Source organism: Corythoichthys intestinalis, chromosome 6, assembly GCF_030265065.1.
Source record: "Corythoichthys intestinalis isolate RoL2023-P3 chromosome 6, ASM3026506v1, whole genome shotgun sequence".
Classification (NCBI taxonomy): domain Eukaryota; kingdom Metazoa; phylum Chordata; class Actinopteri; order Syngnathiformes; family Syngnathidae; genus Corythoichthys; species Corythoichthys intestinalis.
The window spans coordinates 12,189,655-12,208,864 of NC_080400.1; the positions used below are offsets into that span (position 1 = coordinate 12,189,655).

At 38.5% G+C, this 19,210-nt stretch overlaps 2 protein-coding genes across 5 annotated transcripts in view; one reads left to right on the forward strand and one right to left on the reverse strand.

Annotated features, from left to right (window-relative positions):
* Positions 1 to 108: 108 nt before the first annotated feature.
* On the forward strand, positions 109 to 18,370 carry LOC130917737 (delta(3,5)-Delta(2,4)-dienoyl-CoA isomerase, mitochondrial-like). Of its 2 annotated transcripts, none has more exons than XM_057839402.1 (10): positions 109 to 208; positions 4,410 to 4,578; positions 4,662 to 4,750; positions 8,431 to 8,555; positions 8,633 to 8,681; positions 8,759 to 8,823; positions 13,224 to 13,294; positions 15,028 to 15,099; positions 15,164 to 15,314; positions 15,389 to 18,370. In XM_057839402.1, exons 2-10 carry the CDS (start codon positions 4,451 to 4,453, stop codon positions 15,491 to 15,493), a joined length of 855 nt encoding a protein of 284 aa, XP_057695385.1. In that variant the 5' UTR covers positions 109 to 208; positions 4,410 to 4,450; the 3' UTR covers positions 15,494 to 18,370. The 2 variants fall into 2 exon arrangements, with proteins under 2 accessions (XP_057695385.1, XP_057695384.1); XM_057839401.1 differs by having other exon boundaries at positions 151 to 392; positions 15,389 to 18,367.
* LOC130917736 (centrosomal protein of 295 kDa-like) overlaps positions 18,164 to 19,210 on the reverse strand; it is a 41,581-nt gene continuing 40,534 nt past the window's right edge. For all 3 annotated transcript variants that reach the window (XM_057839400.1, XM_057839398.1, XM_057839397.1), the window contains exons 27-28: positions 18,371 to 18,470; positions 18,164 to 18,267 (exon numbers count right to left, since the gene is read on the reverse strand). In XM_057839400.1, the coding sequence (XP_057695383.1) occupies positions 18,226 to 18,267; positions 18,371 to 18,470 (142 nt within the window). In that variant the 3' untranslated portion in view covers positions 18,164 to 18,225. The remainder of the gene's footprint in view (positions 18,268 to 18,370; positions 18,471 to 19,210) is intronic.

The following is a 19,210-nucleotide window of genomic DNA, read 5'->3' on the forward strand; positions in this document are numbered from 1 at the left end:
AACGTGAAATGAACATTTTAGTCAAATTTAACCTCGCAAAGAGTGATAAAATCAAACGACAAAGTGAACGGTAAATTGAACTTACAGTGAATGTGACTACAGAGGGCGCTAAAGAGCCTAAGCACCAATGCAGCACTAGCAAAACAAAGCGAGAAGAATTGAAGACGCTATAGTATTCTGCCTGCTCGGAGAATCTTAAAGAGCTTGGGTGAGGCTCCTGTTCCAAAACTATCCACAGCTCGCTACTTTTGCACTTTTCCTTCGATCTGCAAATCTTTGCGTCTGCTCTAAGAGACTTTGATGAGGTTCTAGTTTGTTCTTTTCTCGCCTTCCTGCCTGCACCGTCTCAAGGGCGATGTTGTCACTCTTTGCCAGGTCTGCTCTCAAAACACGTAAGTCACCGGTGCTATATTGCGTTATTAAACGTCACATTCTACACAGTGAGTCCTGTAGTGATTTTAGCCACTAAAACGGTCGATAATTAACAAGTGTTGTGTTCCAATTATTTGTCGTCAGACGTAATGAGATATCTGTGCCAAAGTTCATCGCCGTTTGTAAAGCAGGACATGCTCAAAATCACATTTTCTCACATTTAGCGCCACACAGTGTTTAAAATGGTGTGATTTTTTTTAAGTCACTTTTTTAGTGTTTACATTATTTAGCAACTTATTTAGCCTCCTTACCTAGTTGTCAGACTCACGTTGAAAAGAGTTTTAGTAATCTTGATAACAACTAGCCAGCTGAATTAGGTGAGTTTGAATAACACACAACGGTTGGTAACAAGAAACTGACCTCTTTATTCAGTGACAAACACAAAACATTATAAATAACAAACAGAAATGGTATAGTCAGTCAGTAAAATGTGCAATTAATATTGTAAACTGTCTTAAAAAAGCAAAACACACCAACAACTAGAGGTGTGCAAAATTTCCGATTCTTAGATTATTCGCGATTCGGCCGTGGAAGATTCGAGAACGATTCACAAACATCCAAATTCTGATTATTGAAATATGCCAAGTAAAGCGGAAGTACAACACACTCAGCGTGCCGCGCGGTCAATGAGGAGCGGAGCGAGAGTAGCTAAACATCATGCTTCTCATTACCCGGCCCCTCGGGTAATGCCAATGCTCAGCTCACGGCTCTAGCTCAACTCATGCCACGAGATAAAAAAACAACAACATACCTGACTGCTGCCGAAAAGCTGCTACAAAGTACATCCACATAATGTTACAGTAGATATCATTTATATAGGACTAGATGCGTTATAGATTCGGTAGCGTTAGCAGCACACCTACAAAAAGCTAGATGCGGGCGCTAGTAAACGGCCGCCATCTTAAAGCAGTACACTTCCCTGCAAGGCAATTGTAGCGAACCTTCCAAGCAAACCTAATTAACTTTTTATCTGAAATACTCCTAAATCGGTAAAATATTGACTTGAATCTATCTTTAAAATAGTTTTAAAACTTTCACATGTCGAAAGTAGACAAAAGGGAAATTATGGCATAACGGGAGCAATTTTAACAACTTTAACGGTTGATTCACAACATTAAATCAGTTGAATGTAGTTTAAAGCTGCTGATACAGAATGGGGACTGGAGTTTTTTATTTACTGTTATTTTTGTATATTTGTTTACTGCTATATGTTAACTTGATACTGAAATAGTAGTTTGGTTTAAGCCTGAGAGTATTTTTGAACAATTTTGGAACTAATGTACAAAACATTTATAAAATAAATAAATGAATAAAAGATTTAAAAAAGGAGGGGGGTGCATCAATAATCGTTTTATAATCGAATCGGAGCCTCTGAATCGTAATCGTAATCGAATCGTTAGGTGCCCAAAGATTCCCAGCTCTACCAACAACCTCAGTGGAAAATCCCACAAATCCCCCCAAGCTATTTGATGCTTTTAATGTTTCGTGTATTAGTTACAATAATTGTATAAAAAGCCTCTCAGGTTTAAATAAACGACTATTTCAGTATCAAGTTAACATTTTAAAACAGTAAATAAAATACTCAAGTCCCCATTCTGTATCAGCAGCTTTAAACTACATTCAATTCATTTAATTTTGCGAATCAACTGTTAAAGTTGTTAAAATTGCTCCCGTTATTCCAAAATTTCCCTTCTGTCTACTTTCGACATGTGAAAGTTTTAAAACTGTTTTGAAGATAGATTCAAGTCAAGATTTTGCCGATTTAGGAGTATTTTAGATAAAAAGTTAATTACTACTAGGGAAGTCCCCTGCTTTAAGATGGCGGCCGTTTACTAACGCATGTAGTTTTCCATACTTCAATGTTGCTAACGCCGTCGAGTCTTGCATCTAGTTCTATATACATATGATATCTATTATCTACAGTTAAACGATGTTCACGTAGTTTGTAGTGACTGTCAGCAGCAGTCAGGTATTCTTGTGTTTTTTATCCAGCGTTTCTCATTGCGTCTTGAAGACCGCGCTGTCTATTACTTCCGCTTTACTCGACATATTTCAATAATCGGAATTTGGATGTTTGTGAATCGTTCTCGAATCTTCCATGGCCGAATCGCTCAAGGATGGAATGACGGCTGGGCATGTTGTACCGTGGTTCTAAGTGTTGGATGGTGCGTCTTTACTCACGAGAGATAATGGCTCGTCATCCAGAATGAATTCTTCGACTCTTGTTATTCCCTGGCCTTTGGGACAGTTTGTCACACATAGCAAAAGTTTCTGCCAGTGTTGCGTAGGACCTTTCTTTTTGTCTTCGGTTTTCTTAACAAACTCCTTATATTGTTTGTGGTGGTATTTCGCTAAATGCTTGATTAGGTTGGTTGAATTAAAACTTCTTACAGCTTTACCACCACGCTTGACTTTATTGTGGCATATGTTGCACTCTGCCTCTTCGTCTTTTTCGTCCTTTAAGGTGAAATGATCCCACACAGCTGACATTTTTACCGATAAAGTCTCTCGGTAAATTGGGAGACGGTAATGTAAATGTAGTGTGTTGAAGGTGTGACGTAAAATGCTGACCGGATATTAGGGAAACCGAAGCAAAAACTGGAATGGATTATGTAAATCGGTGCGCTGGAAAACCCTGAACAAACTTTTTAAAAAAAAAAAAACCTGATCGGAAGTCTGGATCGGAATTTTTCCGTGTTGGCCGATCCGATACCGATGCGCATTTTTTTGCCCATATCGGCATCCGATCCAATCCAAATATCGGCTCGGGACATCTCCAATTAACATGTAAAAGTCCCACCCCAAGTAATTGCATACAGTTTACTGTATATGTACACATCATGGCCGTGGTGACTTCAGTATAAAATCAGTCGATCGATCCTTCAGCCCTAAAATCACAGTAGCATGAAACCAATGGCATCACCGAAGTATAACTTTTTGTGTATCCAAAATACTGAACCATTGACTAATACTGGAGTGATGTTTGCACCATATTCTGCCTCTTCCTTTTTCTCTTATTTCTTATATCCTCCAGTCATCCTTAGTGCTGTCATCCAGGGAATGAAGTGGCACAGAGTTGTCCGATAGTATCGGGTAAAAGAATAAAAGAATATCGGAAAGGGATAAAAGAATTTTAAAATGACGTTGGCTAATCTCAACACTGGTTTTTCATTATTGGTTTTGGGCCAATATGCATATGGTAGTTATGTATTGTCCACTTATTACCTGCCTGTTTTTCTGGTGTTTTGTCACCCCCTGCTGGTGCTCAGGTGTAATTAGTTTTGATAAGTTCTAGCACTTTGCAAATAGAGAGCTAATTAGAGGAGCTAATATCTGCAGCCAGTGTACAATAGCAGTTCTTGTCATCTCACCACGTTGTTTGTGCCTTATACAAGCACCGCTTCTGAGCGTTGTGTAGTATATTGGAAATGTGTATATTTTGTTTTGTTAGCATTTGTGGGAAAATGTGGTTACATTATTTCACTGCTTGCATGCTGTACTAGCAGTTGCTATTCAAATTTACACATGGTGTACACTTTGCTTTATTTTGTGACTTTATTTCATATTATTGGCACAATATTTGTTTTTTTTTTTTTCAATTTTACAAAAAAGTATCAGTGCTCTTGTCGAAAGATAACCAAAGTAAAGCCAATTCAACTTTTCTATTTTGATTTTCACAATAAATATAGTGGACCAAATTTGGCGTTTTTTCCATTACTTCAGTTGAAATTGTTCTTATTTTTCAGAATGCTTATTTGGAAAACCTTGAAGTTGTTACATTTATCCTTAGTAAAGCATCCAGTGGGGCATCACAATACAATTAGCCATAATATGTTAAGTCCACGACCGCATATATCTGTTTGATATCGGTATCAGATTTTTGGGGCTGGACAATATCTGGATATCTGTTAAAAAGTCTTCATCGGACAACTCTAATGTTTTCTTATGAATTGTTTTCTCCCTTTTTCTGTTATAAGACAGGGGATTGGGGCCCTGGAGCCATACAGTCATCCGAGCCATGTCGTCATCCGATGGTCCCACGCCCCCTTACACCACCCTGGCCATCAGCCACCCAACTCCAACGATCACACACGTGGAGCTGCACCGCCCCTCAAAGCGAAACGCCATGAACAAAGCTTTCTGGAGGCAGGAATCCCGACATACGACAAGTACAGTATATCTGTCAATGGTAGTAAAAGCGTTATAATGACCATGTTTATGTCCTTCAGTGAGATGGTGGATTGTTTTAACCAGATCTCTGATGACCAGGACTGCAGAGTGGTGGTGTTCTCGGCCGCAGGGAAGGTCTTCACAGCGGGTATTATGAGTCTTTTAAACTTAGTGTAATTCGCGGACTATAAGCTGCTACTTTTTTCCTTTATTTTGATACCGGTGGCTTATACTCCAGTGCGGCTTATTTGGTGATTTATTTGGGTTAATAGTAAAGATGCACCGATACCGATACTAGTATCGGCAGGGGGCGCCGATCCGGCCCGAAATGGTGGTATCGGTATCGGCGAGTACCAACAAAGACGGCGCCGATACCATTTACCGGTCCATTATTATAACATTTGACCACAACCTTTTTCTCCTCCTGGCGCTCACTACACTCTGTCTCTGTGTTGTGTGATGACACGTGAACACCAAGCAGCTATCGCTATTGGCCTGCTCCAGACCAATGAGAGCGGGCCAATAGCCACTCCTGACCAATCAAAAGGGGGCTTTTTCATATTGACGAAAAACAAACCAGGAAATATGGCGGCGGGCGGTCGGGAAATATTTCCAAATAGAAATCCCGTCGATTAAAATCAATGGCTGCATGCAAGATTTGCGGTCTGAAAGTTTGGAGATGTGGAGTTAAATCGGCCAGTTTCAATACATCGAACTTGATAAAACATTTGAAGACGAAACGTGAATGAACACAACGAGTTTGAGCCTGCAAGAGCAGGACTGCTATCCAGAGGAAGAAGGCCGCTGGACCGGAGCAACAATCTCTGGTCAGTTCACTTCGTCTACTTTACTTTTATTGTCTTTTACTGAAAGAAATGCCGCAGTAATTTGGGAAGTGTTTCCAAAGTATTGTTGCCACCTTTCAGAAATAGAAATAAGGGACTCCCACCTCCCGAAAAAAAGGAGAGACTGGATGCTGTGGTCAATTATTATTACTTATAATTGTTAGCGTCCGCAAATGCGGAAACAAGGTTCAACCTCGAAGCAGACAACAAGCGGGAGATACATAAAAGGGTTTAATGTTTGCAAACAAAAAATAACACTGGATCGCGGGATAGTAGAAATAACAAAAGGAGTCCGTGACAGCAGGTCGACGGACAAACTAAGACGATAGGCAGCGGTTACAAACGAGAGCAGCACACTAACAGAAAAACCCAATGCAGGGGCATAACAAGCAAATGTAGCGAGATTATTGTGCCAGATGTCAAATAGCGATCAGCAAGGCAAATATCTCGGCAGCCTTCTCTGAGATCACCTGTGCTTAAATGCTGCGTTGATGAGCCTGCATTGGATTCAAGTGCCACGCCCAGCAACAAAACACAATCTAACCAGCAGCAGAATGTGACAATAATTTCATGAAAGTTGCACTGTTTGGACTTTGAGAGGTTTAGAAAAAGTTTATTCAGTTCATTCAGAGTTTATTATTATTAATTTATTTTTACTTTCTTACTGTTGGGCTAGTATTATACATGTTTTATTAATTTCACAAATTTAGCACTATTTTGGCCATTGAGAGCCAAAGGTTTATTCAACTATTGTCTACTAGGGTTTAGTGTACTTTTTCCTATTTTGCAAAGGTAAGCAACAGCCTGACAAAGCCTTGATAGCCATGATTTCACATCCAATTATGTAGCTCTTTGAAAAAAAAAAAAAAAAAAAAATTAAGGGAAAAAAAAAATATATATATATATATATATATATATATATATATATATATATATATATATATATGTGTGTATGAACGGGGTGGTATCGGTATGGTATCGGTATCGGCCGATACTGCACAGCCAGGTATCGGTATCGGGGCCAAAAAATGGTATCGGTGCAACACTAGTTAATAGGTAACACTTTATTTGACAGCGTCATAAGACTGTCATAAGACCGTCATAATTATGACATGACACTATCATGGGCATTACTGAATGGTTACCTTATTTTTTGGACTATAAGTCGCAGTTTTTTTCATAGTTTGGTTGAGGGTGCGACATACTCTGGAGCGACTTATGTGTGAAATTATTAACAAATTATTATTAGGGCTGCCAAACGATTAAAATTTTTAATCGAGTTAATTACAGCTTAAAAATTAATTAAATCGTAATTAATCACAATTCAAACCATCTATAAAATGTGCCATATTTTTCTGTAAATTATTGTTGGAATGGAAAGATAAGACAAGACGGATATATAAATTCAACATACGGTACATAAGTACTGTATTTTTTTATTATAACAATAAATCAAGATGGCATTAACATTATTAGCATTCTGTTAAATCGATCCATGGATAGAAAGACTTGTAGTTCTTAAAAGATAAATGTTAGTACAAGTTATACAAATTTTATATTAAAACCCCTCTTAATGTTTTCGTTTTAATAAAATTTGTAAAATTTTCGATTAAAAAATATAGTATTAGCTCGCCATTGTTGATGTCAATGATTACACAATGCTCACCCATAAAATCAGTTGCACCCAAGCTCCAGCAGAGGGCGACAAAAACAAAAAACACGTAACAAGTGGACATTACACTGTGCTGTCATTTTAATCTGTTTGAGTGGGGCATGTGCGTTAAATGCGTCAAATATTTAACGTGATTAATTTAAAAAATTAATTGCAGTCTGTTAACGCGATAATTTTGACAGCCCTAATTATCATTTCACATGTTATTTTGGTGTTTTGGAGTAACATTGATGGTTTGGGTAAGTTGTTAGCATGTTCTTTATGCTATAGTTATTTGAATAACTCTTAATAGCTATGTTGCGTTAACATACCGGCTACGTTCGCATTTTGTTGTTCATGCATCATTTAACATTCTAATACTGTCGACTTATTCAGCATGTTGTTTTCTATTGTATTTTTATTTTAAATTGCCTTTTCAAGATGACATCTGTTTTATGTGTTGGATTTTATCAAGTAAATCTCCCCCCAAAATGCGACTTATACTCCGGTGCGACTTATGATTTTTTTCCTCTTCATTTTGCATATTTGGGCTGGTGAAATTTATACTCAAGTGCGACTCATAGTCCGAAAAATACGGTACAACATTAAGTGTCATCTGGCAATTTATTTCACGAATGCCATTTATGACCAGCTTGGATCTTTTACATCCATTCAAAAGTGAGATAATTTGCCGGATAACACTATATGACATCTGTTATAAGCATTCATTAATGGTCATGTCATAATTTTGATTGTCTAATGTGTCTTATGGCGCCACTTTCAAATTAAGTGTTACAAAATACCATAACTAGCAATTATTGAAACAACTTGAACATGAGCTGAACAAATAATTAGCACAGAACAGTATTTTGATTGTTATTTACATCTATAGTACTGCAATGCATGTTAGGAGGCATGTTGGACAACAACAGTGCTGAAAGCAGGTGGAAGCAGAGGTTGACTATCTCCTCCAAGGAAGCAGTGATAGCCAAATGAAGCTTCTTAAAGCAAGGTAGTTCATTTGGTCTTATGACAGTCGTATGATGCTGCTGTCAAATAAAGTGTTACCAGTTAATATATTTTGGTGTAAATATCCCATAAGCCAGTGAGGACGGCTGCGGCTTATAGTCCAGTGCAGTTTATTTGTGAAATAAATCTCGTTTTCGTGCCAGATTTGGTGGGTGGCGGCTTATAGTCAGGTGCTCCTTACAATGGGAATTTTACAGTATATCTTTTTGTCTAATTTGTTGCTACTGACGGTAGGAGACATGCAATCAATTTTGACTGGCAGCTAATGAGTTAACCTTACCTACAAATTGTGTTTTTGCATAGGTATTGACCTGATGGACATGGCCGGCGATATTCTGCAGCCCGAAGGTGACGACACAGCTCGGATATCATGGAACCTCAAAAAGACCATCAGCAAGTACCAGAACACATTTTCAGTTATTGAGAGGGTCAGTCATCCTTTATATGATGTTATATTGTCACCCGTCTTACTTATCAGTGGTTTTTTTTTTTATATATAATGTAGTGTCCAAAGCCAGTTGTAGTTGCAGTACATGGAGCCTGTGTGGGAGGAGGTAGGATGTTAGAACGTGAAAAAAAGATAAGCAGAGGGGAAAAAGCACATTTTTACCTTCTAGAATCTCTTCATCAGGTGTGGACTTGATCACCGCCTGTGACATCCGTCTGTGCACCCAAGATGCTTGGTTCCAAGTCAAGGTACGTCCAGTGAAGATGGGAATATCACATGACAGCCATCACTCATACATTCAACACATGAAAACAACAGTTTGGATGGGATGTTTTTTGACAGTGTGAAAATTTGCAAAGCCTGGTAAAAGACACAACCTATTGCGGTGGCCCAAAATTTGCAAAGCCTGGTAAAAGGCACCACCTATTAGGGGTGTGACAAAATATCGAAATGGTGATATAACGTGATACTTTGTATCCCAAAAGGTTATCAATATGCCCCTGCAAGAATTGAGATATCATTTTAAAAAGTTGTGAATGACTTAAAAAAAATAAAAGGTACCAACAAGTTGCTACCAAAATCTTCCACCATAATAGTGTCTCAGTTAACTCAAAGGCTTCCTTGACGGTGTTCGACGCCCAATCCGTTTAGACTGGGAACGTTCGTTCATTCGAAATCGGAGCATTCAGTCATTCTGTCCGATTTTCAGGGCATTTACCGGTCACTTGCTGTTCATTTCCTGTTGACTTTGAGTCACTGCCTATTCATTTGGGTGATTCCCAGGTCACTTCCTATTCTGTAACACTAAATGAACATTAAGTGACCCATAAAATACCCCAAAATAAACAGGAAGTAACTGAACATCAACTGGTAAATGACCTTAAAGAGCATACGACACCAGAAAAAAAGTCTTAAATGGCATTATTATGTGAATTAGAATCATATTTTGAGACGATTCGACCATATACAACAATTTAGCAAAGCGCAGATGACGAGAAATTAGTCTTTTAATCTGCCGGTTAGCCACGCCTACAATTATAGGGCTTTAGCGTCCCCAACAGGTGGATGACGTCAGCGGTAGACTAGGCTCATCGGTTTTACTATTCAGCCCATTGAGGGGGAATTGTTCAGAACGAGGAAAACGAGACGAAGAGAGCTGCAAAATGTCATTGTTTCAGTCTCTCTACTCCCAATATTTTTACAGGATATTCTTTTTATCCAAGTATTTTCCCAGATAGCTATATAAATGGCTTGAGAAGGACCAGTCAGCCCGTCGAGGGGGAACTATTCACAATGAGGAAAACGCGACGAAGAGAGCGGCAAAATGTCATTGTTTCTGTCTCTTTACTTCAATATTTTTACAGGATATTCTTTTTATCCAAGTACTTTCCCCAATTGCTAAATAAATGGCATGGTCATGACAAATAACTTGTGCTAAATGGAATATAAAAAAAATCCATTTATTCAAGACGACATGGCAAAATTACTCCATAATGGTCAAAACAGTCGACTTTACCTTTACTGTCACACCTGCCGAACGATATTTTATGACACCTAAATCGGACATATGTCATTTCCCTTCCCCGGCTTCGGAGAATGTAAACAGACCAGAAGGAGTGACAGCTAGCCGACATGCTAACCCGAACCGAGGGATGTTTCAAAGTCTTCGAAGTGGAAAATCACACATAACTAGCCTGGATTATTTGACATGACGACCCGGTTGTCGAGTTTCTTTGCGGATCGGCAAACCACCCGGCGGAGAGCAATTTACAGTTCGTTCCCTGGAGGAGGGTGGCTGGAATTGTTGTGTAGCTAACGTGCTAACAGCTAACTGCTAATGAGCGTGAGGATAGCTTTTTACATGCCTATCAATGATCAAACGTAAGTAGTCCTTTATTTAAAGGAATTTTATAGTGTTTACTTTGTAATCACTGTATTCGTATTTGACATAATACAAAACAAGATGTTTACTCACTTCCTTGTAAGTCCAATGGTCCCACAGTAAATATCCACGGTGAATGGGAACCTTTTGAAACTCCAAAAAGGCGCATACGCCTCTCCCGCATACAGAATGATTTTTCTGCAGCCGTTTGGCTGGCGTGATGCAAAAAATAAAAGTATTAATCCGCAAAATCAGCTGAATCCTTCGTCCTCATACACAACAGTACACTGTAGCGTGAAGAGGACGTCTTCTACCGTACACGTCACAGCGCCCTCCTCCTCAATGCGAGACCGAAGCCGGAAGTCACTCATTTTCCTGGCGCGGGATTCAAAAAACTAAATAAATATAGCGATCGCTTCCACACACATCCAAGTGGTCCATATCATTCAGGAGCATAAAATACCGCGTGTATTATGAAATAAACATGCTTTTTCGTGTCACAAGCACTTTAAATGGCCCAAAATTACCTAATTGCCTGGCATTGGCTGCTACTGACGCATATTGTCAGATATCGTGAGCTTTGTATCGCAAACCGTATCGTATCGTAAGGTACCAAGAGGTTCCCACTCCTACCACCTACTACTACACACACACACAAAAAAAAGTTCATTGCTGGTCTGCCACATGTTGACCCTTTAAAATACGATTAATTTGATTGTGACGTCTCTCATTGTAGTTTCAATTATAGTTGACCTAATTCACAAGGTTGCAAAGGTAAAACAAGATAGTGGCGATGGCAAATTACATCTAACTTGGCTCCTGGCGTCTCCTGAAAATTTTGGCCAAAAATCTTTGTTCAATACCGAGATATTGTGTTTAGAATAGGGCTGTCAAACGATAAAAATTTTTAATCGAGTTAATCACAGCTTAAAAATTAATCGTAATTAATCGCAATTCAAACCATCCATAAAATATGCCGTATTTTTTTGTAAATTATTGTTGGAATGGAAAGATAAGACATAAGACGGATATATACATTCAACATACTGTACCTAAGTACTGTATTTGTTTATTATAACAATAAATCAACAAGATGGCATTAGCATTATTAACATTCTGTTGAAGCAATCCATGGATAAAGACTTGTAGTTCTTAAAAGATAAATGTTAGTACAATTTATAGAAATTTTATATTAAAACCCTTCTTAATGTTTTCGTTTTAATAAAATTTGTAAAATTTTCATTCAAAAAATAAACTAGTAGCTCGCCATTGTTGTCACCGAGCAGTGACGTCACATGGGCTCCCTGCCGTTCTTCCACATTGTCTTTAACTACGTAAGGTAGTGATTCAAATACACCACAAAGTGTCAATGGCGAGTTTTAAATTACTTAGAAATCAAGCCAATGAGTGTGTTTTGTCCCTCAACCGACGCCGTAGTTCCCTGTTTACTTGCCCATCCATTGTACATCATTTGAGTGCTGTCTTCACAACCTACGAGATCTCTGATCGTTTGTATAATGTGACTGAATATTGCCATCCAGTGTATTTGTCGAGCTAAACGAAATGTTTGAATAGTTTGTCCCAAGTATGAGCATCATTAATACAGATAGAAGCGCTTTTCTTTTTGTGAACATTATTTTTTTTTGATAGGAATATTTTTGCTCTGTATTCTGTCCTCATTGTGTGTGAGTACACAAATTGACAGATAGCGAATAACAGAAATATGCATTGTGTCAATCTCACAAAATAACACAAAGTATACACACACGTTTCCATTTAAGCAGTAGCACTAGCCAATTAGCTCAAAAGCAACAAATAATGTAACTACATTGCACCATGTATGTAAACAAAATGAAATGTACACCAATAATTACACAATGCTCATGAATATATACAAAGAAGGAATGCAACTCACAAGCGATGCATGTACAAGAGACAGTGTGATGAGACAGCGAGAACTGCCGCTGAATACTGGATGCAGATGTTAGTTGGTCTGTATAGCCTCTATTGGTATTAGTTCGCGTCGACTTATAATCACGTCAGCAGAGTGTGCTGAAACCCATGAAATCAGTCGCACCCAAGCGCCAGCAGAGGGCGACAAAACACCAAAAACACAAGTAACAAGTGGACATGACACTTTGCTGTCATTTTAATCTGTTTGAGCGGGGCATGTGCGTTAAATGCGTCAAATATTTTAACGTGGTTAATTAAAAAATTTTTTTTTTAAATTCCCGCTCGTTAACGTGATAATTTTGGTAGCCCTAATTTAGAATGATATAATCATGAAATTCTGATTATAAAAAGTTTCCTATTTGTCTATTGTAATCAATGGCTCATTTTATGCAGAAATTTTGCTGACGTGGTACAGCTCTAACTGATGGAAATACATAAATTGTACTTGGACGAATTTGATGTCGGCATGTGACAGTGTGTTTAGCACATCAGCCTCACAGTTCTGAGATCAAGGGTTTAATTCCGGTCTCCGGCCTTGCATGCTCTCCGCGTGCCTTTGTGGGTTTTCTCCCACACCCCAAAAACATGCATGGTATTCTGATCAAACACCCGATTGTTCCTCAGTATGAATGTGTGCGTGAATGGTTGTTCGTCTCCTTGTGCCCTGTGATTGGCTGGCATCCAATTCAGGGTGTACCCAGCCTACTGCCCATTGTTAGCTGGAGTAGGCTCCAGCACCCCCACGACCCTCATGAGGATAAGCGGCTCAGAAAATGACTGAATGAACTTCCTAATCCATATACTGTGATGCAGGAAGTGGATGTCGGGCTGGCAGCGGATGTCGGAACGCTGCAGAGGCTCCCAAAAGTCATCGGCAGCCGCAGGTACTTGCCTTTTTGTATTTTTAACAATTTGAAGTTGTTCGATTATTGCTTTTTAACCGATAAGTTATCCCGATGTTGTTTAACTAAAAATTCGATGCCGATAGTAACATATTATGGCTAATTCAATTTATGTGATGAGTTTATAAATTCAGTTTTTCATTTATTGTTCATTTTATTTGTACACCGTGAATGCAAATGGTCTTTGTTCAATTAACAAATGCAACGCATCTTAGTTTGAAGATATCTAGAGTTCATTCTAAGCATAGCTGCTGTGCTAAACTAGGACCAGCCATGTACATAGGCTGCAGGATTGTACATTAACTTTTAAGCCAACATACATATCGGCGCAAAACCGATGCCGACATTTTTCAATGCTATTTTAAATGCTTGAACTCTTTTATTGTCTGTTGAAATTGTAAAATGCCTTATCATTCTGTCTGAGAAAGGCGCTAATAAATAAAACTTACCATTCTAGATGAAACGAATATTTTTCAAACATTTTAAAATACATGTTTAATCCATTTGGACCAGCATTGACCCATTTGAAATGGATTGGACATCCATCAAGAAATCCGTAGTATGAATATTTTACATGATTGAAACCATGTGACAAATTACAATATATAAAAAAGGTAATACTTTCGCGATACTTTGTAGCCCAAAAGGTTATTGATATGCCCCCGCCAAGAAACGATGAATTGTTTAAAATGGGTGTCACTATTTAAAAATAAAAAGGAACCAACAGCCATTAGTGGCACTGAAACTAGAACTTTCACAACCAGTATTTTGTGGTCACTTCCTATTCAGTAACCCAAAATCAATAGTAAGCGATGTGAAATACCCTAAAATTAACTCATTGGCTGCCACTGACTGCCATAGACATCCAGTTGTTTCAAGTGGGAGGGATGGCAGGAAATGAACAAATGTTCAGCTTCCTGTCTGCATATAAAGTGTTAATTAGCATTTTTTCCAATATTTACATTAGGAGTGGGAACCTCTTGGTACCTCACGATAATGATGATCTGACGATATGGCGGTACGATTATTGATACATTGGTCAGGAAATCATTCTAGGATATTCTACAAAAAACAAACAGAAAAACAAGCTTTTGCTGTGAATTGGAATGAGTTTATCACTAATAGACGTCCAATCCAGTTGAACTGGGAGGGATGGCAGCGAATGAACGCATGTCCATTCGCTGTCATCCCTCCCAGTTCAAACGGATTGAACGTCTGTTGCCATCAGTGGCAGCCAATGCCAGGCAATGAGGTCATTTTGGGCTATTTAAGGTCATTTACCTGTTGATTTTCAGTTACTTCCTGTTGATTTTGGGGTATTTCACTTCCTGTTTATTTTGAGTTACAGAACAGGAAGTGACCTGGAAATCACCCAAATGAATAGGCCCTAAAAATCTGACTGAATGCTCTGGTTTCGAATGAACTAACGTTCCCAGTCTAAATGAATTCGGCGTTGTGCACAGTCAATGCAGCCTTAGAGTTAACTGAGACACTTATGGTGGAAGATTTTGGTAGCAACTTGTTGGTTCCTTTTTATTTATTTTTTTTAGACATTGACACCTTTTTAAAACGATATCTCTGTTCTTGGCAGGAGCATATCGATAACCTTTTGTGATACAAAGTATCACGATATATCAGCATTTCGATATTTTATCACACCTAAACTCACAACTAAATACCTGCAATACTTTTTTTTTTTTTTTATTGACCTCCAGTCTTGTGAATGAGCTGGCTCTTACCGCGAGGAAGATGTATGCAGATGAAGCCTTGAATAGCGGACTTGTCAGGTAAATACTGAACTTAACATTTTTGGAAACTGTCAAGAATGAATTTACCTCTTTGCGCAACCAGCCGAGTTTTCGCCGACAAGGAGGCCATGATGGCGGGCGCACTGGAAATGGCCGAAGAGGTTGCCGCTCGCAGCCCCGTAGCCGTGCAAGGCACCAAAGTCAACCTAATCTACTCCCGAGACCACAGCGTAGCGGAGGGACTCAACTACATGGTAAGGAGGCTCCACGTCAGTCAGCACAAGTCGAAATTAGCAATAAAACATCAACAGTCTGTTGTTCGTTGAAGGCGGCGTGGAACATGAGCATGCTGCAGACTCAAGATCTGATGAAATCGGCTCAAGCCTCGATCGAGAAGCAGAATGTCAAAAGCATCAAGTTCTCCAAACTGTGAAACGAGCTGACGATGCTTAAACGTCCAAAGGAACACGATCATCAACCTGAAACACATGCAGTCTCAGAACTTTTGTGGCAAAAATAAGCTAAAAAGTGCACTTCTGAGAAATGGCATTGTAAAAATACATTTGTACATGATTTTGAATGTTTATATTGATCTATTAAATGCTTCTGAAATTTGAAAGGGTGGGTTTTTAGACACTGAAGGGTTTCCTCATGGTCTGAATGGTTTCGTTGTATCGGATGGGAGTTTGATATACCTACTCCTATTGTGGTTATTAGGTTTTATTAGGAGAAAGGGACGAACAGGAAAGGTAATGGGGGGGACAAATACATTGGTACACGTCTATGAACCATTGTTTTCATCAACAATGATGGAAATATTTCATAAACATTTTTTCTATTACAGGACTAGCTAAAAACGTGTATTGGGAGACTAAAATGTAACGAAACGGATGCCAATTTTCATCTGAGACGAGAATTTCCGTCTTATGTTAAAAATGTGACATTTTCTCATTGTACGAGAAGTAAGACTTGCTGCGCCCACCCACTTACCACTGGGAGGCATGCGCCGGTTACCAGTTTCAAGGTTTACCCTGGTGTGAAAAACATCACGGTTTCCAAACCACTTAAATTTTCTGTCATACTGTAGTGCGGTTATTAGCTATTTTTTATGTCCCCGAAATGCAGGAAGAAATAGCTTACAGCGCTTACCCCTCTCTCTCCGGTTTTTGCTCTGACGGTGACAGTGCTGTTGAAGCCACCTGAGCCTTTTCAAAACCCCCTCAAAATGGTCTAGTATGGGAGTATTTGGGCTACTGAAAAGAAAGACGGCCGTGCCTTGGAGAAGGACAGCCAGGCTAAACCAGCAATTTCACATCAATGTTACCATCATCCGTCACTTAACACAAAATTGAAGTAAACGCCATCATGAACAATTCCCACCAGCTACAAGAGTTCACTCAGTGTTTCGTGTGTCTAGCGACGGTAAAACAAGTATTATAACGCAGGCTAGTGAGCATGCGAAGACGGCTAACTCGTTTCCTCAATAACCTCACTATAAGCGTACTTTTGTAGTCTTCCGCCATTGGAAACATCTGTTCAAAATGGCATTTTCATAATACTGACAGTGGTTTTTCTCTGCAGACTTTGTGTTCAGGGTGTGGGTGTGTATAATAATGTGTAAATAATGATAGACGAGTCATACACGTGCGCTCAGTCTCTTAACTCTCGCTCTCCATTAATATTCAACTAATTAATATTAATTGTAGTAGTGGTATATTAACCAAGAAAATGTGAAAATACATTCCTGCATAATAACTTGCACTGAGAGAAATATGTAGAAAATGAGCAAGACTAAAAATGTTGAGATGGAGCTTTAAAGTCAGTGACGTGCCTGATATACACATAATTTTTATTTAGAAGTGTTTTTACTTTTTTATGGAACTTTTTTTGGGGGGGATCTATTGTTCAGCAACTTGAGCTGTGGCTATAGTCTTAAGTTCTGTTTCAATTTTATTTAAAATGTTATTTTCACATTCATGTCGATGTTCCAATTTGCAAATATGTTGTGAAAAATCAAAAAATCATGTTCTGTGGAATCTTTATTATCCCATACATCTCAAAATAACACATTTTAGGGCTATAATAGCAATACCGTGAAACTGTGGTATTTTGGCTCAAGCTAACTTACACCATCAAAGTCTCATACCAGCACATGCCTTCCCACTGGTGTCCTCTCCAGACTTGCTTTTTTGGAAACGCATGGTAAGAATTATCTTAACGAGAGAATATGCAACGTTACGTTAGGCTTTAAAGGTCTGTGCTGAGTGCTCATTACTCACTAAATGTGACTTGCAGCGTTGCCTAAAACACTTTATTATTATGGCATCTAGGTTAGTAGTATTGAATATAACGTACCTTTTTTCCTGCAGAGTATTATCACCAAGCTTGCTTTGTCCTTGTACACACTACAATATGTGCTCATTTGTCAATGTTCTTTTGAAATTGTTGAATATCTTTATTTTTTAACTAAAACACTGAGTAATTGTCGACTAAAACTAGATGAAAGTTGTCAGTTTTCGTCAACATAAAATAGTCATATCAAAATGTGTTTGTCTTCATCTAAGACTAATAGGTATTCTTATCCAAAAGACAAAGATGAAAAAGGGCTGCAAAATCAACACCGCTATGAACATATTGGTGCTATCGTTACCTTACCATATTTACCTTTGGACATCGTGTGATAACCAACGAGAAAGAGAACACATTTGCTATACACATTTGAGATTGACATTTTTGTACATTAACATGGATCTCCAATGCTTGGTATTTAGCGGATTTTTTTGTAGCATTTCAATGTTTTAAGATTAATTTTGCTTTTTTTGCCGAACAACACAGGATTTTACTTTTTTGAAGTAGCATTTTTCTTTGTCATTTTTCCCAGAATTTCATTTTCTTAATTTACCATTTTTTTCTTAGCATTTTTTCCCCCTTCCTAATTGTAAGTTTCTTGATTGTGAAACTACCATCTTGTAAATACTGTAAATAATCTGTTGGCACTCACAAAGCTGCCACGATTCACAGTTATAAGCAAAAAATCCCACCGCTAGACCGCCCAGTTCAAACAAATTTGGATATCTATGAGTACCTATGAACTTCCAGTAGAATAAGTTAAAAGCTTTATTGAAACGATAACTTAACACGGGTACAAAAATCACATTCAGTTGTTCATTGTTGGGTCTGCTTGCTTCGGAGCTTCTCGAGGGTTTTCTGTACGTCAACAGAAAGGAAATTGAAGTCATTTGAGTGCTGTTCTTGAATGCCACAGATTAAAAGAGATTTTAATGTGTAAATGTTGATTGGGGTGATTTACCATGTGAAAGGCTTTGGCCTTTAGTCTGTTGTTGGCATAAGCCTCCTGTCTGTTCCTGACGGCCCTTTGCTGCTTCACTTCCTCTAGCTGCTCGTACACTCTAGAACAACAATACACCATTAAACACCTGGTTCAATTTACTCAAAGCCAATCAATTCCATGAATTCAAAACATGATGTACAGCAATAGAGCTGTTTTTTTGTGTGTGTTTGCTCTGTGAGCAGTAGTAAGTATTCGTGTTGAATGTGTGCCTTCAAAGACCAGACCGTGGTCTAGATTAGAGGTCAACTCATATATCACGCCAATACGCTGACTTTTTTCCAACATCGGCTAATTAACAAAAAAATAAGCCGATAAAAAAAGGATTTTGATCAGGCATCTGTGGAGCAACTGTGGCCGCTGCTGACTGACTTTAGGACCCCGCAGCAGCTTAAAGGCAGGCTGCCACAGGAATCTGCAGGCTTGCCTGTTTTGAAAATAATCTTAAGATTTTTTTTTATCTTGCCTGAGAGAACATGCAACGTTCTTTTAGCCTTTTAAGGCGTTGTCCTTGTAGACACGACAATATGTGCTCGTCTATGTTAATTCGAAATTGTAATAAGCATTTATTTTTGGACTAAAACTAGATGAAAATTATATGATATTTGGTCAACTAAAACGACACATTTTGAAATGACTAATAAGAATTTCCATCCAAAAGACTAAGACAAAAATTAAAACGGCTGCCAAAAAACATGCTGGACTGCACACAAACACAAAACATGAACAAACACCATCGGAAATCAAAATCATCCAAATAGACCAAAAACACAAACAGACTGATTTCAGTGAGGCAAGTCA